At 30.5% G+C, this 19,337-nt stretch overlaps 1 protein-coding gene across 1 annotated transcript; it reads right to left on the reverse strand.

Annotated features, from left to right (window-relative positions):
- Positions 1 to 3,733: 3,733 nt before the first annotated feature.
- On the reverse strand, positions 3,734 to 17,677 carry LOC129234220 (fibronectin type III domain-containing protein 3B-like; the record flags this gene model as incomplete). The annotated part of the gene is given in 6 exon segments (XM_054868152.1): positions 3,734 to 7,232; positions 12,191 to 12,315; positions 13,999 to 14,165; positions 15,000 to 15,203; positions 16,355 to 16,614; positions 17,603 to 17,677. Coding segments are annotated over 6 exon segments (1,152 nt in total), but the record flags the coding sequence as incomplete, so codon positions are not given.
- Between the last annotated feature and the right edge of the window lie 1,660 nt (positions 17,678 to 19,337).

The following is a 19,337-nucleotide window of genomic DNA, read 5'->3' on the forward strand; positions in this document are numbered from 1 at the left end:
TGTAAAAATGCAACAAAATAAATAAACCATTTTAAAACAATATACATCCCAACAGAAACATCAACAAATTTGTAGGGTAACACATTTAGCTACCTGCACTTTGATTTAGATAAATATATAGACAGATATATATATATATATGACATTTCATAACAATTTATTTAAAATAAAATATATCAAGTAAGGAATAAAATGTGGCACAAATGCATATATGAAAAAAATTATAATTAAATTGAATCAATGATAATATATACAGTAAAACCTGTAAACAACGATACTGTTGGGACATAAAAAAAAGTTTTCTTACAGACAGGTTGTCGTTATAGAGTTTGATTAATGCTGACATATTACTGGCGGAACCACAGAAAAAAATTGCTATAAACAGGTTTATTGTTATAGACAGTAGTGTTATACACAGGTTTCACTGTATATAAATTTTAACCTATGTAATACAGGGTGTTTCAAAATGAATAGCGGGGTTTTAACTTGTTATAATATTTATTACACCAAATTTACAGCCACAAGTGATATATCAAATGAAAGAGAAACTCAAACAGTTTTACATAATAGCCTACAAGTGTTCAATGTGAGCATCATTCGTCACTCGGCACACGTCAAGACGATATGCGAGTTCTTCCCAAACTTTGATGAGTGTCTCATTAGTAATTGCTGCAACAGCTGTTTCAATCCTGTTCCTTAATTTGGGAAGGTCGGCTGGCAGTGGAGGCACATACACACGGTCCTTAATAAACCCCCAAAGATAGAAATCACACGGCGTTAGGTCGGGTGACCGTGGAGGCCATGGGAAACAAGCCCTGTCAGTAGGCCCCTTACGGCCAATCCAGCGGTCGGGTACAGTTAGGTTAAGCCAATCGCGTACCTCATTATGCCAGTGAGGCGGCGCACCATCTTGCCGAAAGATGAAGTTTTCTGTAAAACACAAAACACTTTCTGTTCTTTAGTCGCCATCTTTGCTACAAGCGCTTTCTAGCGGATTGCAGCAGAAACATTCCACGCGCATGCACACTGATGCCAACAAACAAAAAAACTGTTTGAGTTTCTGTTTCATTTGATATATCACTTGTGGCTGTGTGTTTGGTGTAATAAATATTATAACATGTTAAAACCTCGTTATTTATTTTGAAACACCCTGTATATCATTGCCTCAGAGCAACTGTAAAACATCTAATCCAAGAAACAACAGTAAGATACATACTGTTGTTCTGAAGCGATGATATAATGATTCCGAAAAGGCAAAACTGACCAATATCATGAAATCCACTGAAAATACAAGTGAATTTTTGTAAAACGTGTTTCATTATTCTTAATCATTTCTTAATTTCTTATTCACATTTAGTTTGAATGTTTTGAAACACATTGCTGAGACATCAGGTAATTTGAATTTGATAGAGAAATGATACTTTTAAAAGAGTAATTAAAATTTTCACATACACTGATAAATTTCACATTTTAGTTCAAACATTCTTCATCATCTGTCTACATCTAATGTTAAAAAAAAAAAAAAAGCATTCTTCACAGATCACTCAAGTAAATATTTTGATAAATTTTTCTCTGGACATTCTCTACATATCTCACAATTGAGCTTGTCAACCATTTACACAAATAGTCCAACAATTTGATTAAGTTATTAGAATGTGCATAGTTTTTTAAAAAATATATAGTTTTATTTAGAAAAAGAAAACATAAAATTCCATGACATCAATCAATACTTATAAGATATTAAAGCTATTTTTGGTTAAATTTATGAAGGATTGTAGCGGCATTTTAAAAGAAAAAAATTTTAACGCTAAGGGTAACTTTAATTCAGGCTCAAATTAGAAAAATTCTCATAATTAATTCATATGTAAACTGTTTTCGTTCAATATCCTGGATTTTAACAAAAAAGAAAGCTACTTACTACTAGCTTACTAACATTTCTCCTAAAAACCAATTTAAAAAAAAGTAAAATTGCACTATTGTTTCATTAATTGCAGCTTTTTTAAACAGAAATATAAATTTCAAATATGAATGGTAAAATTGGAATTAACCTTTTCATCAAGGATCAGGGAAACCCTAAAACTCCTGGATCGCAAATCATAATAGACCCAAATTATTGCGTGAGCAGTCCCCTCTGATACACTAAGCAGTAAAGAAGTAGACCCTAAGCCTTAAAAGTTTAAAAATTAAGTTAGAAAATTGCTTTTGTTTGCTAACATTAGGAATTTTTCTCAATATTTGACAGTTTAAATGCATCACTTTGCAACTGTTTCACAATTGTTTTCCTTAGATAAAATGCCCATTTTTTCCCCCTCACATAGACTTCATAAAAAATACATACTAGTTTTAAGACAAATCACATCAAACACAAGAAAAATTAATCCTCTTTAGTGATGTAGTCTATATAAATTCTTTGATTCTGTATTTCATAAAATTGCACAATTTTCTATCAGCATTTCAAAAAGCTAAAGTAAAACATGAACAAGAATTGCACGTCAAAAATATCTTGGTTCTATGATTTTTTTTATGTCTGGTACATAGGACATTTAAAAAAAAATCCAGCATATTTTAAAATAGAGATGATTAAAATCAAAATCATAGAGTGAAAAAACAAAAGCATAGTACAAATTAAATAAAATGATTATAAATGCAGTTGAACCATAAAAACAAAAACATGGAATGTGCATAATTATGTAGAAACAAGAGAGGAAAAAAAAAAGATCTCAAAAATAGTATAAAATATACATATTCCAAGTTAAAACATTTAATTCTCATATGACTTTCCCCCTCCCCCCCCTCCCCTTCTTGCAACACAAGTGAGAAAAATTTTTTTGATCATTTCCTTATTAACATATTCATTCAAAGAAAAACATAAATAATAATAATGCTGGAATGCTGCAAATTTGCACAACTTAGCATTTTCCAGTTCAATTTGGATGCATGAAATGAATAAGAATTGGCATATAACTGAAAATATTTAAAGACTTACCAAAAAAAAAAGAAAGAAACAAACAAAATTATACTTGTAATTTAGCAGTAAACTAGTCAACTAACTCTACTTGTTAAATGCGTCAAAATAATAAATGAAACAGTATCATTTGGCTTGTTCTTACATTATTAACCATTAATTAAAAAACTGAAGCCTCACATCATATAGTGCTCATCAGGAAACAACAAAATAGCAGGTTATACTATCAACAATGCTAGGATATACAACCTACATAATTAAAAATAAGGATTCTTCCAACATAGGAAAAAAAACAGATGTATCCAGGGGCGCCCCAATGGGAGGTCACTATGACCTGGCAAAAAAAAAAAAATTATTCAGAAATTTTTTTTCTCGACAATTGGAAAATTTGGAAACAGTAGTTTGATACAGCAAATTTTTTAAATGATGTCTCATGAATCTTCTCATTAGATTCAGGTACAGTATTTTCTCATTTGGTAAAATTCAGAGTTTCATTTCGTAAACATAGAATTCCCCCCTTCCCAAAAATTCAAGTTAGGGATGCCCCTCCATGTACCCCTAGAAAACTCAATTTTTTTTTTACAAAAGGGTAACTTTCTAAATAAGATTTTTAAGAACTAACTTGTTATTTGCTTTTCCTAGAACTATACATATATATATATATATATATATATATATATATATATATATATATATATATATATATATATATATATATATATATATATATATAAATAACAGCAGTTTTTCACTGATATAAGAATTTAAACCTGTAACTTATTCTATAGTAAATTCAAAATAAAGAAAAATATATTTGCTTTATTCATATATTTTGTTTGTCTAAATATGGGCATGATTTTCTTTGCAACTCAAAATTTCACTTTCGAGTTTCGAATTCAAAGTTTTTTTTTTTTTTTTTTTTCACTTTTAATATTTTGTAAAAGTGTGACGCATCAAAATAAGTGACAAAACTAGGAGTTTAATAAGAAATATTATATCATTATATTAATTATAATACTAAGTATTAAGATAACTATGGTAGATATTTTTTTCATACATTATATGAACAAAAGTTTTTTTTTTTTTTTTGGGTAGAAATTAAAAAAACTTTTGTTGCTACATGATTCAAAATAAAGTTATTTCTTTAAAATTAATCATCAACAATGGAAGAAAACAAAATGGCAATTAAAGCCACTAAAACATATATGCAAAGAAGGCTTTTAGACAAGTTCATCAAGGATATAAGAAATAGCAACACTTACAAACGAAAAAGTGATAAATTAACTGTGACATATGATCGACTCTTGCACCCTCAAATGATCATTTTAACCTATATTGCTCAAACCAATGTACAAGTTTTATCATATCAATTAAAAATTCAAATAGTGTAGAATTTTACAAGAACGTAAAAGTTTTAGCACTTTTCAAATCATTGAATATTTTATTAAATGGAAAAAGGCTTAATTTGAAGGGAGCGGACAGAAGCTCAACTTCAGTACTTCTTTTCTATCCTATGAGAATGTTTGCGTATAAGGCGGAATTCAGGCGACTTAAGCCTTGAGATTAAGTTTTCAGGACTATCGAGATCTTGCTCTTTTTTAGTTAGAAATTAAGCATGGAAATACCCTCAAAGCAAAGAGAAATTTAAAAGATAGTACTTAAAAAACAGGAGAAAATGGTTAGGATATTTTAAAGAAAACTAGAAGACTTAATATGCATTTAAAAAGTATTCAAATACAAATTGATTTTAATTAACTTACAAAATGGGAAGATTTAGATAAAATAAACTAATATTTTAAATCTTGACTATAGCTGATACATACAAATAAACAGAACTAGGCAAAATCAAAATGACAATATTTGCGAATTAGATTGAAAAATATTTTCAAAACAATCTTTCATAACATCAGAATGTACAGCATTGTGCAACTGAGTAGATTCAAAATAAATGTTTTATATATACTTTGGGGGGATAAAACATCCTCTAAGACAGGAAGAAATATTAATGAGGCAAAATGTATGATTAAAAAGATTGATATAGAAGAATTTAGCTATCTCTTTAATTTTAATAAACTAAGTACTAAGTCACAGAAATGAACAGAAAAAATATGAGTGTCATGAGCTTGTGCATTCAACACTTGTGTTAAAAACCTTTGAATTTCAAGTTTTTAATTTGATTTATTAATTTTGAGATAAAAATTGTTTACGAAATTATGAGATGTTGCAATTCATGGTCCTTAGTAACTACCATTTTTTTCACATGTTTTAGTGCTGCATATGCTTTGCATAACTCAATAAATTTGTTCTTTGGGTAGGTTTAATTTTTTTTTCTTTTTACATAGTTTGAACATTGAAAATGTTTAGCACAAATCTTTTGTTCATTCGATCAAAACTGCATTTAGTAAATAAAATTCGATCTAAAAGCAACTTGAAATCATAATATAATTTGATACATGCTTTAAGTTCTGAAAGCTTTGGATAGTAAAAAAGATGAAATAATTTATACACATGCAACAAAATAGAAATGTATTGTAGAAACATAACTGGGGAAAAGCGTTATTTCTTTTTTAAATTTCTATGCATAAATGAAATTTTATGTTTTTGTAAAAAATTAAATGAGAAAGTAAGGAACAAAAATATTTCGAATTAATTTCTAAATTGCTTGATAAAGTATTAGAGACATGTTTTTATTTTAATAATTTGGAGATTGTTTAGGAAAACATATACAAGGAATTATTTTTACTTTAATTGTAAGCTATAATATATATTTTTAAAATTTAAAAAATATATGAATGGAAGAAAAATTATAACAATTATAAGAGATAGGTTATTGGAACACAGTGTATAAATATAATATGTGCATGTGTATCCTATTCGATATCTGCCTATTCCTGTAATTAGTAATTAACAAAACATTAAAAAGAAAATTTTGAAGAATATTTTTAAAAAATCAAAAGTAAATATTTAAGGTAAAATGAGATGCATAATATTCAGAAAAAAATAAAATATGATTAAAAAAACAATCAATTAAAAAAAATTTAGTGTTAATATATCAAAAAAAAAATCATAAAAGAATCTGAAAAAATGCTAAGTTTGTTTTAATTAAATGATAAAAATATTGGCAATAAAGGGGGGGAAAACGACGAAAAATTCAACATCTTATATTTTACATAGGGACATATAAAAATAATTAGCATTTAAATTTGTATTATAATCACTTGTACATGAAAAATTTTCTTCATAATTTGAACACTTGATAAACATTTAAGTTTGCATTTAAAAATTAGATCAAGTAGCTGGTATTTATTATCACATTGATTTTACAAGTATTTCACTCTAGCTAGGAAACTTCAAAAGTTTATGAATAACGAAAAACAATAAGAAAACCGAAACAGAACTTATATGTTTCAGAGACAATTCCAGTAACCAGACCAATTTTCCAGTGAGGACCAGCACCATTACATTGGCATGCACATTCAGAAATGGAAGCAACACTATACACTTGGATACAGCACCATAATATTGATTTCAAGGACAATACATTGCACATTAAGACTAAGACAACCTCTCTTTCTAAAAATGTGGATTAAATTATAAAGAAATGAGAGGTAGATGGAAATAGGAATGTGTATACATAGAATATATATATCATATATATATGTATATAAAAGAATGAACATCCTATAAAAATATTTTCTTGATTAATTTAACCAAGCAGTTTTCTGTTCAAAAAATGTTTGCATACATTCCAGATCAATTCAAGCTCACTTCAGTCATGAAAATAATTCCTTTTTATTTATTTTTTATGCCACATAATAATGAAAATCATATACACGCATACATTTCTATGTACAAATATGTTAAGATTCTATTTTTTTTTTCTTTCAAAAATACATATCCAAAGAGACAATATTGGAAAAAATTGGAATGTAAATTACGGGCAGCGCTAAGAAGTAGTGTAAGAAAGGACTTGCTGAATTATCATGGCAACACAGATAGCGAAAAACGTAAATCCACACAAAATGATCATGGCCCACTGTTGATCGGTTAAAGGTTCTCTGTTTTTTAGACAGCAAGCAATGGAAAATATTTTGGGAGGGGTAGCTTCGGAAACACTCAATGAGTTTGTGCAAAAAACTGTACAAGGACTGAATGGACCAGGAAGTTCACCATCACTACAATGCCTAACAGCCGCAACACGAACGGAGAACTCGGATCCAGGTTTCAAATTGTGCATGGTGCAGCAAGTCTGAATTCCGGTGTAAAACTGAAAGGAAGAGTAAAAATGCATGAGATGCTTTAATCCTAAAAAAGAGGATAAATATAAAAAATGAATGCCTCAATAGACTTAGGTCTCACTAATATATACTTCATGAAATGAATACTACTATAAATCTTCATGAAACTACAATTCAGTTGAAAAGTTTTTAGCACAAATTGCATCCAATGAAATGAAGATAAAATTAAGTTTTAAGAACAAAATTTTTCATTTCTCAAGAAAATTATTTAAAATAATAATAATAATAATAAAACAATTTTCAGCACATTTTGTGATACTTTCATTAATTTGCAGTCAAAGAAAACATCCAATTATGCTTTGTTTTTGGAAACTTTGACATTTAAGGATCGTGTCTACTTCTATCCTGTGAGTGACCAAAAATGGCGACTACGTTTCACACGTAGCTTAAAAGACTTTCCGATTAAAAAAAAAAAACGATTTTCCCAGATCCCCCCACCTCCATTTTTCAGGCTCGTGCTTCCGAAGCAGTATATTGTCCTCTTCCCTGTTGAGATTGTGCATAATTCTTATTCACCCGAGGAATTATTTTCTTGAGAACTATTGAGGGTCAAAAATGGCAGCTGCGAAAGTTCTTTTGGGTCGCCACTTTTTTAATTGCCAGTTTCATTTTGCCTCAAAATTTTTACAATTTAGGAAAAATAGATAAAAAGGGAGATTAGATCTCATGAAACAAAGTTCCCTGGGGGGAAAAAATTTGGGGGGGGGGGGCAAATTTGGAAAATTCCCTGTCATTTCCCTGATATTCTTAACTGTTTCATTTTCCCTGACAATTCCAGGTTTTCCCGGAGCGTACGAACCCTGCATTCAGAAGAAAGATCTGTTGCCATTTTTTTCTTCAACCATGAACAAACAAAACTCTGGCTTTCGTTTTGAGGCTTTTCCTGCAATTGGGGGATTGAAAAAAATTTCCTTTTTAGTTATTTTACCATAATCAGTCGAAAATTTTACAGATATTTTTTTGTTCACGCCTGATTGCTGAAAATGTGTCACTTAATATGACTTTTATTTTAGAGGTAGATCGTGCAAAGCCAGCCGATGCAGCTTGTGTTTCTATAAAATAATTATTGGCTAGTTTGTGTATAGTATAAGCAGTTTTTCTTAGTTTGTTTGTCTCAAGGAAAGTTTAATAACAGCTGAGTGTTCAGATGCAGCAGTGTAAAGGATTGAATATTTGAGTTTAAAACTTAACTAATCAAATCTTAAATATGTTACACACACAAACAAACACATACATATATGTGTAGGTTGCGAGTGTTGATTTTATCAAACATCAGTATCATCACCAAAAATTCCTGAAAGATCTCTAGTCGACCCGGAACAACAGAATGAAGGAGGGTTTCACATTTTGAGTTTGCATCGAGTTAGAACCTGCATTATTTTCATTCCAACATCTTCACTAATAATTTTACATTGCAAGATAACTCAAGATTCAAATTTTCAGAAATGATACAAAAAATTATGTAATTAACTAAAAGTCAAAAAAAAAAAATGCTTGCCTGCTGCGTATACAAATGTCAGATTGACTTAAATATCGAATAACTTTAAGGCATTTTCAATCAGGGTTGTTTGGTTTAAACTACATTGGTTTAAATCAATTAGGGTTTTCTTTTTTTCAAAAAAAATTTTTTTTTTTTTTTTTTTTTTTGAAAAATTTCAAGTAACTAGCAAAATTTTCTAGAAAAATTACAGATTTAATACATTTAGAAACATATTATTTAAGGTAAATGTAAGTAGAGTAGGCATAAAATTGAGCTTATACCTGCACACTTTTTGCATCCCTAATAGACGATGCAATCAGAGCAAGAAAAGAAAATATAGAAAATTATTAAACAGAAAAATCCATGTAACTTGGTGCTCTAATAAAAAAAAATTAATGCCAAATTTTTCACCTTTTAAAGAACTTTTTTGATCCCAATATAATAAAAGAAGTCTCATGTATGAACGGTGGCAGAATCAATAAACATTAATGTTTATGACAGTCTTCATTATTAAAATACAGTAGACTCTCGATTATCCGCGAGCGGTTTATCCGCGGGGCGGATTATCCGCGAATCAATCAACAATCACGAACATGTATTTTCGCAGTAAAAAGCGAATACCAGTGGCTGTTTTTTTTTTCTTTTTTGAAAAATTGTAAATTTACACTCAGTTGTTTTTGCTTGATTGATTGATTTGATTTGATTTTATTATTATTATCATTATTATTTTTGTGAGTTCTTCATCGTACATACACTTGTTTGTTATTGATGTTAAGTTCGGTTATGCAAAAATACAAAACATTTGTACTGTACTCTATATAAATTTTCACTGTTTGCAGAAAGTGTTATGCATCAATACAGTTAAGAATTTGAGATAGGACAATTTTTACCTGATTTGTCCCCCATTTTAGTCTTTTTGCGGTTATCCCCGATTTTTATTATCCGCGGCACTTGTTCCACCCAATTCCGCGGATAATCGGGAGTTTACTGTATGTTAAAAAAGTATTTTAATTAAAATGATTTTTTTTTCTTTGACACAAAAAATGTATTCCATTAGATTTAAACCAGGAGAAATAATGTCTACAATGGAAAACATAATAATTTTCTTAAAACCTACTTGTCCTGTTTCAATGATTGTTGTCACTGATACATTAGGTAAATAAATTACATGATTTATAACTTTTTATTTTTAATCTTTAAACAAAATATGTGTTGATCTTTTGATTTTTAAAGTTGTGTCATGTACATCAGATTTATGATTCATTTGTAGATACTGCAAAATACTTTCCATGTTTAAGAATACTTGATTTTAATTTTACTTTTATGTTTTTATTTGTAGTAGATAGCTATGATTATGAGGAAATTAATTTGCAAGAATTTACTCTTCGTTATTTGTAATTAATAATGTCTGAATTATCACAGTAAATTATTTCTTGCATTTTATTTCTACTAAGACCCATTTACGCATTGCATTTTTTATAATAGTAAAAGATTTTTAAACAATGTTCTTCTATAGAAATCTCCAAGTATATGGAGAATGAAATGACAAGCTTTTACTCTTAATTATTTAATTAATTACAAAGAAATTAGGTACAAATGAATATTAAACATTCCTTAACAATTAATTCATAAAATCTTCGTGATTTTCCTAAAATAAAATTGTGTTTCTTTCGAATAGTATTTAAACCAAATAAACCCGGTTTAAACACAAAATACCTGGTTTAAACAAAAAAAAAACTTTTTTTTTTTGGGGGGGGGGGCTTAAAAAAAGTTTTTATAATAACCCTGTTTTCAATTTATTATTTTCCTGGAAATTATTAAACATGCAACTTTCAGTTGGAACATTGCCTTCCCCTCATACTTTCAAACTCCCTTCATATTTCATACTTTAAAGAAAAGATCCTGGAAAGTATGAAAGGCTACTTTTTGCCATTACAATTCCATCCACGAAGATGCTAAAAGTATCAAATATGAATCATTCTACGCACAATTTAAATTTTATAATATCATGCAAAATTCAGTACAGCTGAAAGTATGTTTGCTTTTTAAAAGGCATTGCATCAGTCTACTACAGTAGATTCTGGAATCTGTAATACACTTTCTTTATTTTTCCTAAACCGTAATTTTCTGGATTTTAAATTTTAATGATAGTTTTTGAAAACATTAATAAATTTTATGCATTTCCTCAATTGCTGAACGCATGAAAACTGAAACCTCCGAATGAGAATACTAATTCATTCTCAGAAAAATACTTTATTTTTATTCATTGTATTCTTAAATGGTAAATCCACCGTTCAGCATGTGAGACACCAAGTTTTCCTTGCTCTTCCTGCAGATATACAAGGAAGGCGAATCGAATTTCAGATGATGCATTTGAAAATAGTCTTTTTATGAGCGCCAAAAGTTGGAAAACCTTTGCAAGGGAAAAATTTGCAGAATTGTAAATCCCGCGGGATATTGTGTTTAATCTTGCAAGTGTAGTCCTGCTACATAACATGCGGGATCCCCCCAGATTCCGGGTCAGGGTTTCGAAATGAGGTCGTTTCCTTCAGTCAAAAGCACTATTTTTACTCTCTGAAACTGATAGAATAAGCAAAAAAAAAAAACATGGAAAGAAAATGCTTTCATTTTCCCAACAGTTATTTAATTAATTTTTTAAAATTGTCCAATTTTTCAAACAAGGCGTGGTCTTTATGACGTCACAAATGATGCATTTTGGCGCATCTTTCTACCGTGTTTCCACGTCATGATATTCAAGAACCGAATTAAATATTGCACTCTACACTTGCTATCAACCATATCATTGCCAATACACGTGAGTAAAGATGCAAATTAAGTATTATGCTCTGTGAATGGCCACACAGAATGGCATTTCATCATTTGTTATGTCATCGGCAGAAGCGTAAATAATGAAAGCATTCTGATTAAAGTAATTTTTTAAAAAGATTAAACTTGGTCAAATAATTTTAAAAAATGGTCAGATCCTATGTTTTTAAACTTGCTCTTTCGGAAAAAAATACTTTTAAAATTTTGGAAACGACCCCATTTGAAATCCTAGACACAGCATGCTTTGCATGGCTCAAATAATTGTCCGCTCAGTCACTCAGAAACTAGGGCACCGCTAACATGTCTTTTTCAAACCCTGACAGGTCAGTCGTTATTAGAGTTTCTCAGAGAGGCAGATAGACGAATACAACATATTTGACTGATGTTGAGCTACTAATACCCCTAGCTCTTTCATAACCACTAAGTGGAAGACTTAAGTGCAAAGTGACATGTGCATACTGCTTCACTGAAGGGGACCATGCCTTTTGCATGAATGTTCATACTAATTTGTCACCTATCAGTATGTGTCTCTTGAGTACTCAAAAATGAATATGCAGATTCAATAAATTTCACAACTACAATTCATAACCACAAATATAAGAACAAAAAAAAAATTGTTACCACAGAAAAGTCTGACTCTTTTGTACCAAGTTGAAGCTTATATGAAAGCATATCTTCCCCAATTGGTTTGGCAGCCATCCACTCCACAACACATGAAGTTTCAGATATACTAGAAACTTTAGGTGCTGCAAAAAAAAAAAAAAACATACACACACACACATATATATATATATATATTTAACAAATTTTATCCAATTTATAATTTTAAAAACAAAATATGAATTGTAATGAATACAGGTGAGTGTTTTCATGATGGAAAAAAAAAGATTTTATTGGATAAGAATATTAAAGGATCAAATAAAAAGAACAAATTGAAATGTATTGTTACTAAAAAGTGAACAAGTAATTTTTTAAAACTTCATAAAATTAAAAATCTAAAACACCTTGATTCATTTTGTTCAAAGAAAATATTTCTCCTAAAACATTGCAGCCAACTTGACAAAATGGATTCAACCCACGGTATTGTAAGACACAGGTCAGGTAATAAGGCTACAAGAGCATGAATTTTCTTCCTGTGTTGCAAAGACTTGACATATGAGGCAGTGAGAAGCAACGGAATGCAAGCGGACTTTTTAAAGTTTTCGGTAAACCACATGCAAAGTTCAAACCCTACGCAGGCGTTCATTTAAAATTTTCTAAATCAAGTCGTACAGCAGCACCTACTAAAGAAACTAGTGACATTCATTTAAAATTTTAATAATCAAGTAAGAAACCAATAAACATCAATTGAACACAGTGCAGTTAGGTAGCCCCAGAGTTGCCCGCTAAATGGACATTGGACAAGATATCTAGTCAACATGGACATAGAGATATATCGACATCAAAATGAATAGTAACTTAAATTTTCTGATTGGAATACAATCTCTTTTTACATCGTAAATGAATGATTATATTTTGGCTATCAGAACAGAAAATATTCATGAATACTTCTAGACCTGCAAACAATTTGTTAAAGATTTCTTCGTCATTTTTTATTGTTAAATATTACATCATAATATTTAACACATTTGGTAAACAGTTTATTTAGGGTTAGGATTTGGTTTATACTGGTGGAGATTAATGAAAGAATGAAAACCAACATCACCACGAAACTTTCGAAGAGAGGAGATTGATATTATTTGTTATAATACATAATTTTTGAGTTACAAGTTAATAAATACTGTGGTTTTGTTATAAGTATATACTTTTAGTAAAGATGCAAAGTTTTACATAAAAAATAAATTGTAACATTTTGTTTAAAATAGTAATAACACTCTTGCACTGATAAGTAATATAAAAACTCTAAGTATTTTTAAGCTCATTTAAAAAAGAAAGCAATCCTTAGTAAAATTTTACTAATAACATTTTACAGAGCACATTATTCCTTATAAATCAACATAGTTCATGTGTCTCAAGAGTATATAAGAATTAGGGGGGGGGGGGGGGTACTCTGAAGAACGTAATTTATATTTCATTTTTGATTTGGTTTTGCTCACATATTGTTCAGCCTTACAACAATAATTAAAAGTATGTTATTTTATCTAATCCATCCAGGGGTTGCCCAAACTTTTTTTTTTGCGGCAACCCTTTGAAGAATGAGTGTTTTTTCATGGCATCCTCACTTATCTCTAAAATTATATGCATTGATATCACAGACATTTTGCAGCACCCCTAGTCTCTACCTGCATCACCCCAGGGCACTGCAGCACCCACTTTGGGATACCCTGATCTAATCTATTTTTGATATTCAGATATCATTTTTTGTTCTAGTGTATAACCATAAGAGCTCTTGCATTAGTTTCGGCAATTTATAAAAAGTCAAAACCCACCTTTGAGAGCAGGGGGAAGAGCTCGTTGAGTTGAAAAAGTGTAAACATCTGAATAAGGCCCATCACCTTCTTCGTTGGATGCATAAATACGAAAATTGTACGAAGTCAGTTCCTGAAGTTTCGACACTTTGTATGAACTAGAAGTCCCTTGGTATACTGGCATGAACCTGTGAGAGAGAAAAATGTGAGTCAATTTTAAAATATTTTTAAAAAATGAGCTGATGTGTACATCACATGACTTCCTTTTACTCCAATTTGAAATGTCATTTTCTCATTATTGGCAGTTTTAATGTGATTCAATAGTTTACTCTCTAAATATCACAAACAGTGGCTAAATTGAAACCAGATTTAAAAAAAAAAAATCGCCAAATTTGTCACCAAGTTCGCGACAAAACTTGGCAACCAAAAGACTGGCGATATATCGCCAAGTGTCCCCCAAATTATAACACCACTTGAGTTTACATCGATTTCCCCCCAAAAAGGGGCAAAAGACCCCCTTTGGAGCATCCGAATGCAACCAAAGAGGGAGGTGCACAACTAGACCCCACTAGGTGTCTACATACCAAATTTCAACTTTCTAGGACATTCCATTCTTAAGTTATGCGACGTACATACGCACGTATGCATATATATACATACATACAGAACTCTTTTTTTTCTTGGGAATCGTCAAAATGGTTACTTCGTGTGTCTATACGATCTTAGGCATTTATCCACGGGGGTGTGGTTGGGTCGAAAAAAAACTCAACATTCATTTGGGGGTGATCAAAATGGAAATTCAGGTCAATTTTTAAGTGAAATTTTTTTCGCGAATACAATACTTTCTTTTTTGTAAAAGTAAGTAAAAAAATGCATTTAAAAAAAATAGCTAGAAGAATTACAGCATAAAAAAACCTAATATTTGCAACAGAAATGTCTCATGACAATAGAAAGCTAGAAACAAAGCAAACATTTATTAGCATGCACAGAGCAGAAACATATCAAAATCAGATTATACTCACTTATTAGCCTGCTTATTTTCAAGTTCTAAAGTATAAGTTTTCATGTCAAGGTTCTTGCCATCACCCCATTTTAGACGTAGGCTATTATATGAATAGCCACAGCATTCTAAAATAGGAGGCAGAGGAGGGAGGCCCCTAGTAACTATCTTTATTGAGGAACTGAAAGGCCCGGGACCAACACTATTTATGGCTTGAATCCTTAATCTAAGAGGAAAGATTTAAATGAACAAGAAATTAGACAGGACACACAATATACTTATTAGAAATATTGCATTAACACTAGAATGCAGAGAGGTGTCGTCTCGACACTTCGGTATTTTAAAAGTTATGCAAAATGTGAAATTCGCACGGGATCCATACGAATTTTCGTGACTTTTATTTAATATGTAATGAAAAACTCACGCACAAAGTTATGAGAAATTAGCCTTTTTAAAATTGCTTTTATGGGTGAATTTACCAAGAACACCGGTGTGGTGTCAGTTCGATACTGCAATAATTTATCTCCAATATACTGAATTTATTTTTTTAACAGCATTTCTATAATGAGCGTCAGAGTATTGAAGATCACCAATGCCTGTAAGCAAATTTTAATTTTTTTACACCTGCTTATCACGTGATAGTTTTTGGTGCCATATCAGAGCTCATGTGATATGATTTATCAATTGCACAGGGCTTTTGGATTTTCTTTTATGCTGAGATAGTTGATGCGCTTGCAAATGTGTTGGCAGCTCTTTGGATTATTTATGATGCTTTTTATTCAAGCGTTTTATATTATTATGGTTTGAAATTTTAAAAATGTCTCGCAAAAAAGGGCTATAAGGGCATAATGCACGAAAATATATCAATTTGCAGGCAAAAAGAAAAGGAATGAACATGATATTCAAAATAACAGCCCACTAAAGTGCAAAAAATGTCAGGTAAAAATGTAATGGAAATGTGGCGACCAAAATATGTTTTTCCTATAAAAGAGGTAAAATAGTAGTATGTGGAAAGTGCACCAAACATATATATTATCTCTGTGTTTAATGCACATGATGTTGGTAAGTTTTTCTGAAAAATATTCTGCATATTTTTTTCCTATCGATATAATAATTCATCTATCAATAAACATGATGTCATTTTATTAACATTCATAAATTTAAAAAATATTAAAATGAAAATTGCATTTATTTTGTTCGAATATCTCACTTGGCTTTGACCAGTGTCGAAATGACACCAGTTGGCGTTCTAGGGGAAGAAAACATTCCGGCATTCTAGTGTTAAAAGCTGTTATTTAAACAGAATAGTTCAATATTTAACGGAAATAAATTTGCATTCCATGTGTAACAGAAATAAAAGCAAGAGGAAAAATTTACTTGTATGTTGTTTCGGGAACTAAGCCTTCAATACAAATTTCGGGATTTTCTCCGTCTGTCGTATGCGTTGCATCTCCTATTTCAATAATGTAGCTCAGAATCGATGAGCCATGATTGTTTGGTTCCTTCCATGATAGAGAAATACTTGATGATCCAATGACACTCTTGATACTCGCAGTAGATACTGGACCAGGAGATGAAGGTGGAGTCTGACAGGAAACACATTCACAGAATGGACCAGCCCCGGCAGAATTAATTGCCTGAAATTTTTTAAGACAAAATAATAAGCAAATTACAAGGGTTGGAAACATATTTCACGTGACGATACTTTAGTGCTTTTACTTTAATATAAAATTGAACTACAATATGAATGAACTTTAAATTAATTAGTAAATTGAATACAAATAAATACAGCTTATTATATCCCTGAAAAGAGTTTTTCACACAGATGAGTAGTTCAATTCTAAACTGTGATGTAGTACAAACTCAATAAAAATTTAACTTTATGCAAAATTGTTCAAATTAACAAATGGTCTGATTTTGACTACAAGAACAAAGCCACATACATGTACAGAGGAATGCACAAGGAAGGAGAAAAAGCACCTGCTGGCCCGGTCCCAATTGTGAAGAGAGACTCAGGCTTAAAAAAACGTTTTACTAGCAATCTTTTTTTTTCTTTTAAAATATAATTAAAACATGTACCTCTAATCAAAGAGGTAAAGCAATTTACATTGCGACGATAAAATACTACTAAGTATAAGAAACGTATATTCAAAAATTGAGAAAAACTAATTGAAACTTATCAGGATTCAGTGCAAATTATATCAAAAAAGAAAGAACGTTTTACCAGCGTTCAGAAGCTTATCATAACAGACACGAACGATTCAGTTTTAAAAGGGAAGACCATTTTAAGAGTGAATTTATTAGCTGAGCCTGATTGCCGAACAACCAGACTAGGCTATGGTCTAGTTCCCCTGACTTTTAGGGGCTCTTAAATGACTGAAAAACCACGGATAAGCCGCCTACAAATAATCAAAGGTTTAATTGAACTTAAAACTGAAAACGAGAAAAATATATATAAAACCAACTTCAAACTACAATTTTAAGAAAAGAAAAAAAAATTTCAACTTTAAACATGGAATCTATGTCACAATTTCAACTTTAGTTGCTACATTCTACTTAACAATTTTTGTGACAGACACCTTTTAAAATATTACTAAAACATGAAATTGCACAAAAAATACATACTTGTACTTGAAAGCAGTATAACGTGGCAGGAATTAATGATTTAACTTCAGCACAACAAGATGAGCCAGAATACATCTAAAGTGGAAGTACATAAGAATTTAATGGGGCTATAAAACATCAAAATGCATTTATATATAAATTTTTAGTGATTATTACATGGAGCAAGTTTTTCAACTAATAACCACATAAGATTCAAGAAAACAGACTACCTAAAGGGCGTCCCAAAATTAACGCAAGATTTGAATTTGCCGCCATTTTTGCAATAAATGGTTGGCAACCCTGAAAAAAGAACAATTTGACAGCTGAGAGTTTAGAGTAATCAAAAATGGAGCGTTATACGATACAATAACGCGCTTTCATTATTGAACAATTGTTTCAAAAATAATGAAAGTTGAGGCTGGTCAAGCAGTTACTGTTATTGGCGCTCGGTATCGCAACATGGTAATGCACGGGTGGTTGTGGGCTTGTTGACATAGACCTTTGAATTCAAATAACCCCATAAGAAGAAACTTAAAAATGTTAAATCACATGATCTAGGGTGCCAATTCTGATCACCGAAATGAGAGAGTACGCGACCAGGAAATGCCTTATGGAGTAATTGAAATGTTTTACTCTCTCTAGCTGTATGGTACAATAACACCCCATTTTTACTAACCCTAAACTCTCAACTGTCAAATTGTTCTTTTTTCATGGCTGCCAACAATTTATGGAAAAAATGGTGGCAAATTCAAATCTTGTGTCAGTTTTGGGACACCCTTTAGAACAAGTTAAAGCATGATTAGATATGGAATAACCTCTCAAGCTTCTTGAAAGATTTTAGTTAGAGATATTCTCTGTTTTCTGTCTGATTTGGAGACTCAAAATTCCAATATATTTTTGGCTTTTTCATGCTTACTTCTATACTTAAATTGTTGTTACTTTCTTAGAAACAATGAAAACATCCCCATCTAAGCTAATTCTCCGGTGAAAAGTATATACTTTGAATTTCTTTTTTTTCCCATTTTATATTGACGGGTTTATGGTTTAGTTTTTGACTAATTAGTAATTGAATGTTTCAACTTAAGCCTCAAATATTCTTGTTGTTAAAAATCCCAATATTTTCATGAATTTTAATTACAGGGTTCATACACACTTCTTTGAAACAAAATCATGTTCTAAAAAGGACTTGTAAGGACTAAAAAACCAAAAACATAAGGACCTCTAAATACAATAAACAACAATTTGGGGCACACATTTTTAAATAAAATGTTTTGTTTTTTCGAATTCAATCTATTAGAGGATGATGTACAACACAAAAGGCATAAAAGATACATTAAAAATAAAAATGTTCCTAAAAATGTGACATAATAAAATGATGGATGGGGGGGGGGGGGAATACAAAACTAGTGATCAGATTAAATATATTTTCAATTGTGAAATTGTGAACTTTTTTCCCTTTAATCTTACATCAAACGAATTTCAATTTCTTTCTCAGAAAATGTTTTCCTTAGTTTATATGATTGAATAAGCAAGTTAATGTCTTTTGGTTCTTCAACTTCATCTGCCAAATGATTAGTTTTTGTATTTGTTTTCATTATGTCCTTTTTTTTTTTTTTTTCAAAATAATTCGTTCTCTAATGCTTTTCATTTCACTTGTTTTGTTTTATTCTTTGAGTTTGATTTTTCATTTTCCAAATACTGGGTGTGCTTTGGTCTAGCAGATGTAGCAACTGTGACTTTTTGTCACAGTTGCTAG

Source organism: Uloborus diversus, chromosome 1, assembly GCF_026930045.1.
Source record: "Uloborus diversus isolate 005 chromosome 1, Udiv.v.3.1, whole genome shotgun sequence".
Lineage (NCBI taxonomy): Eukaryota > Metazoa > Arthropoda > Arachnida > Araneae > Uloboridae > Uloborus > Uloborus diversus.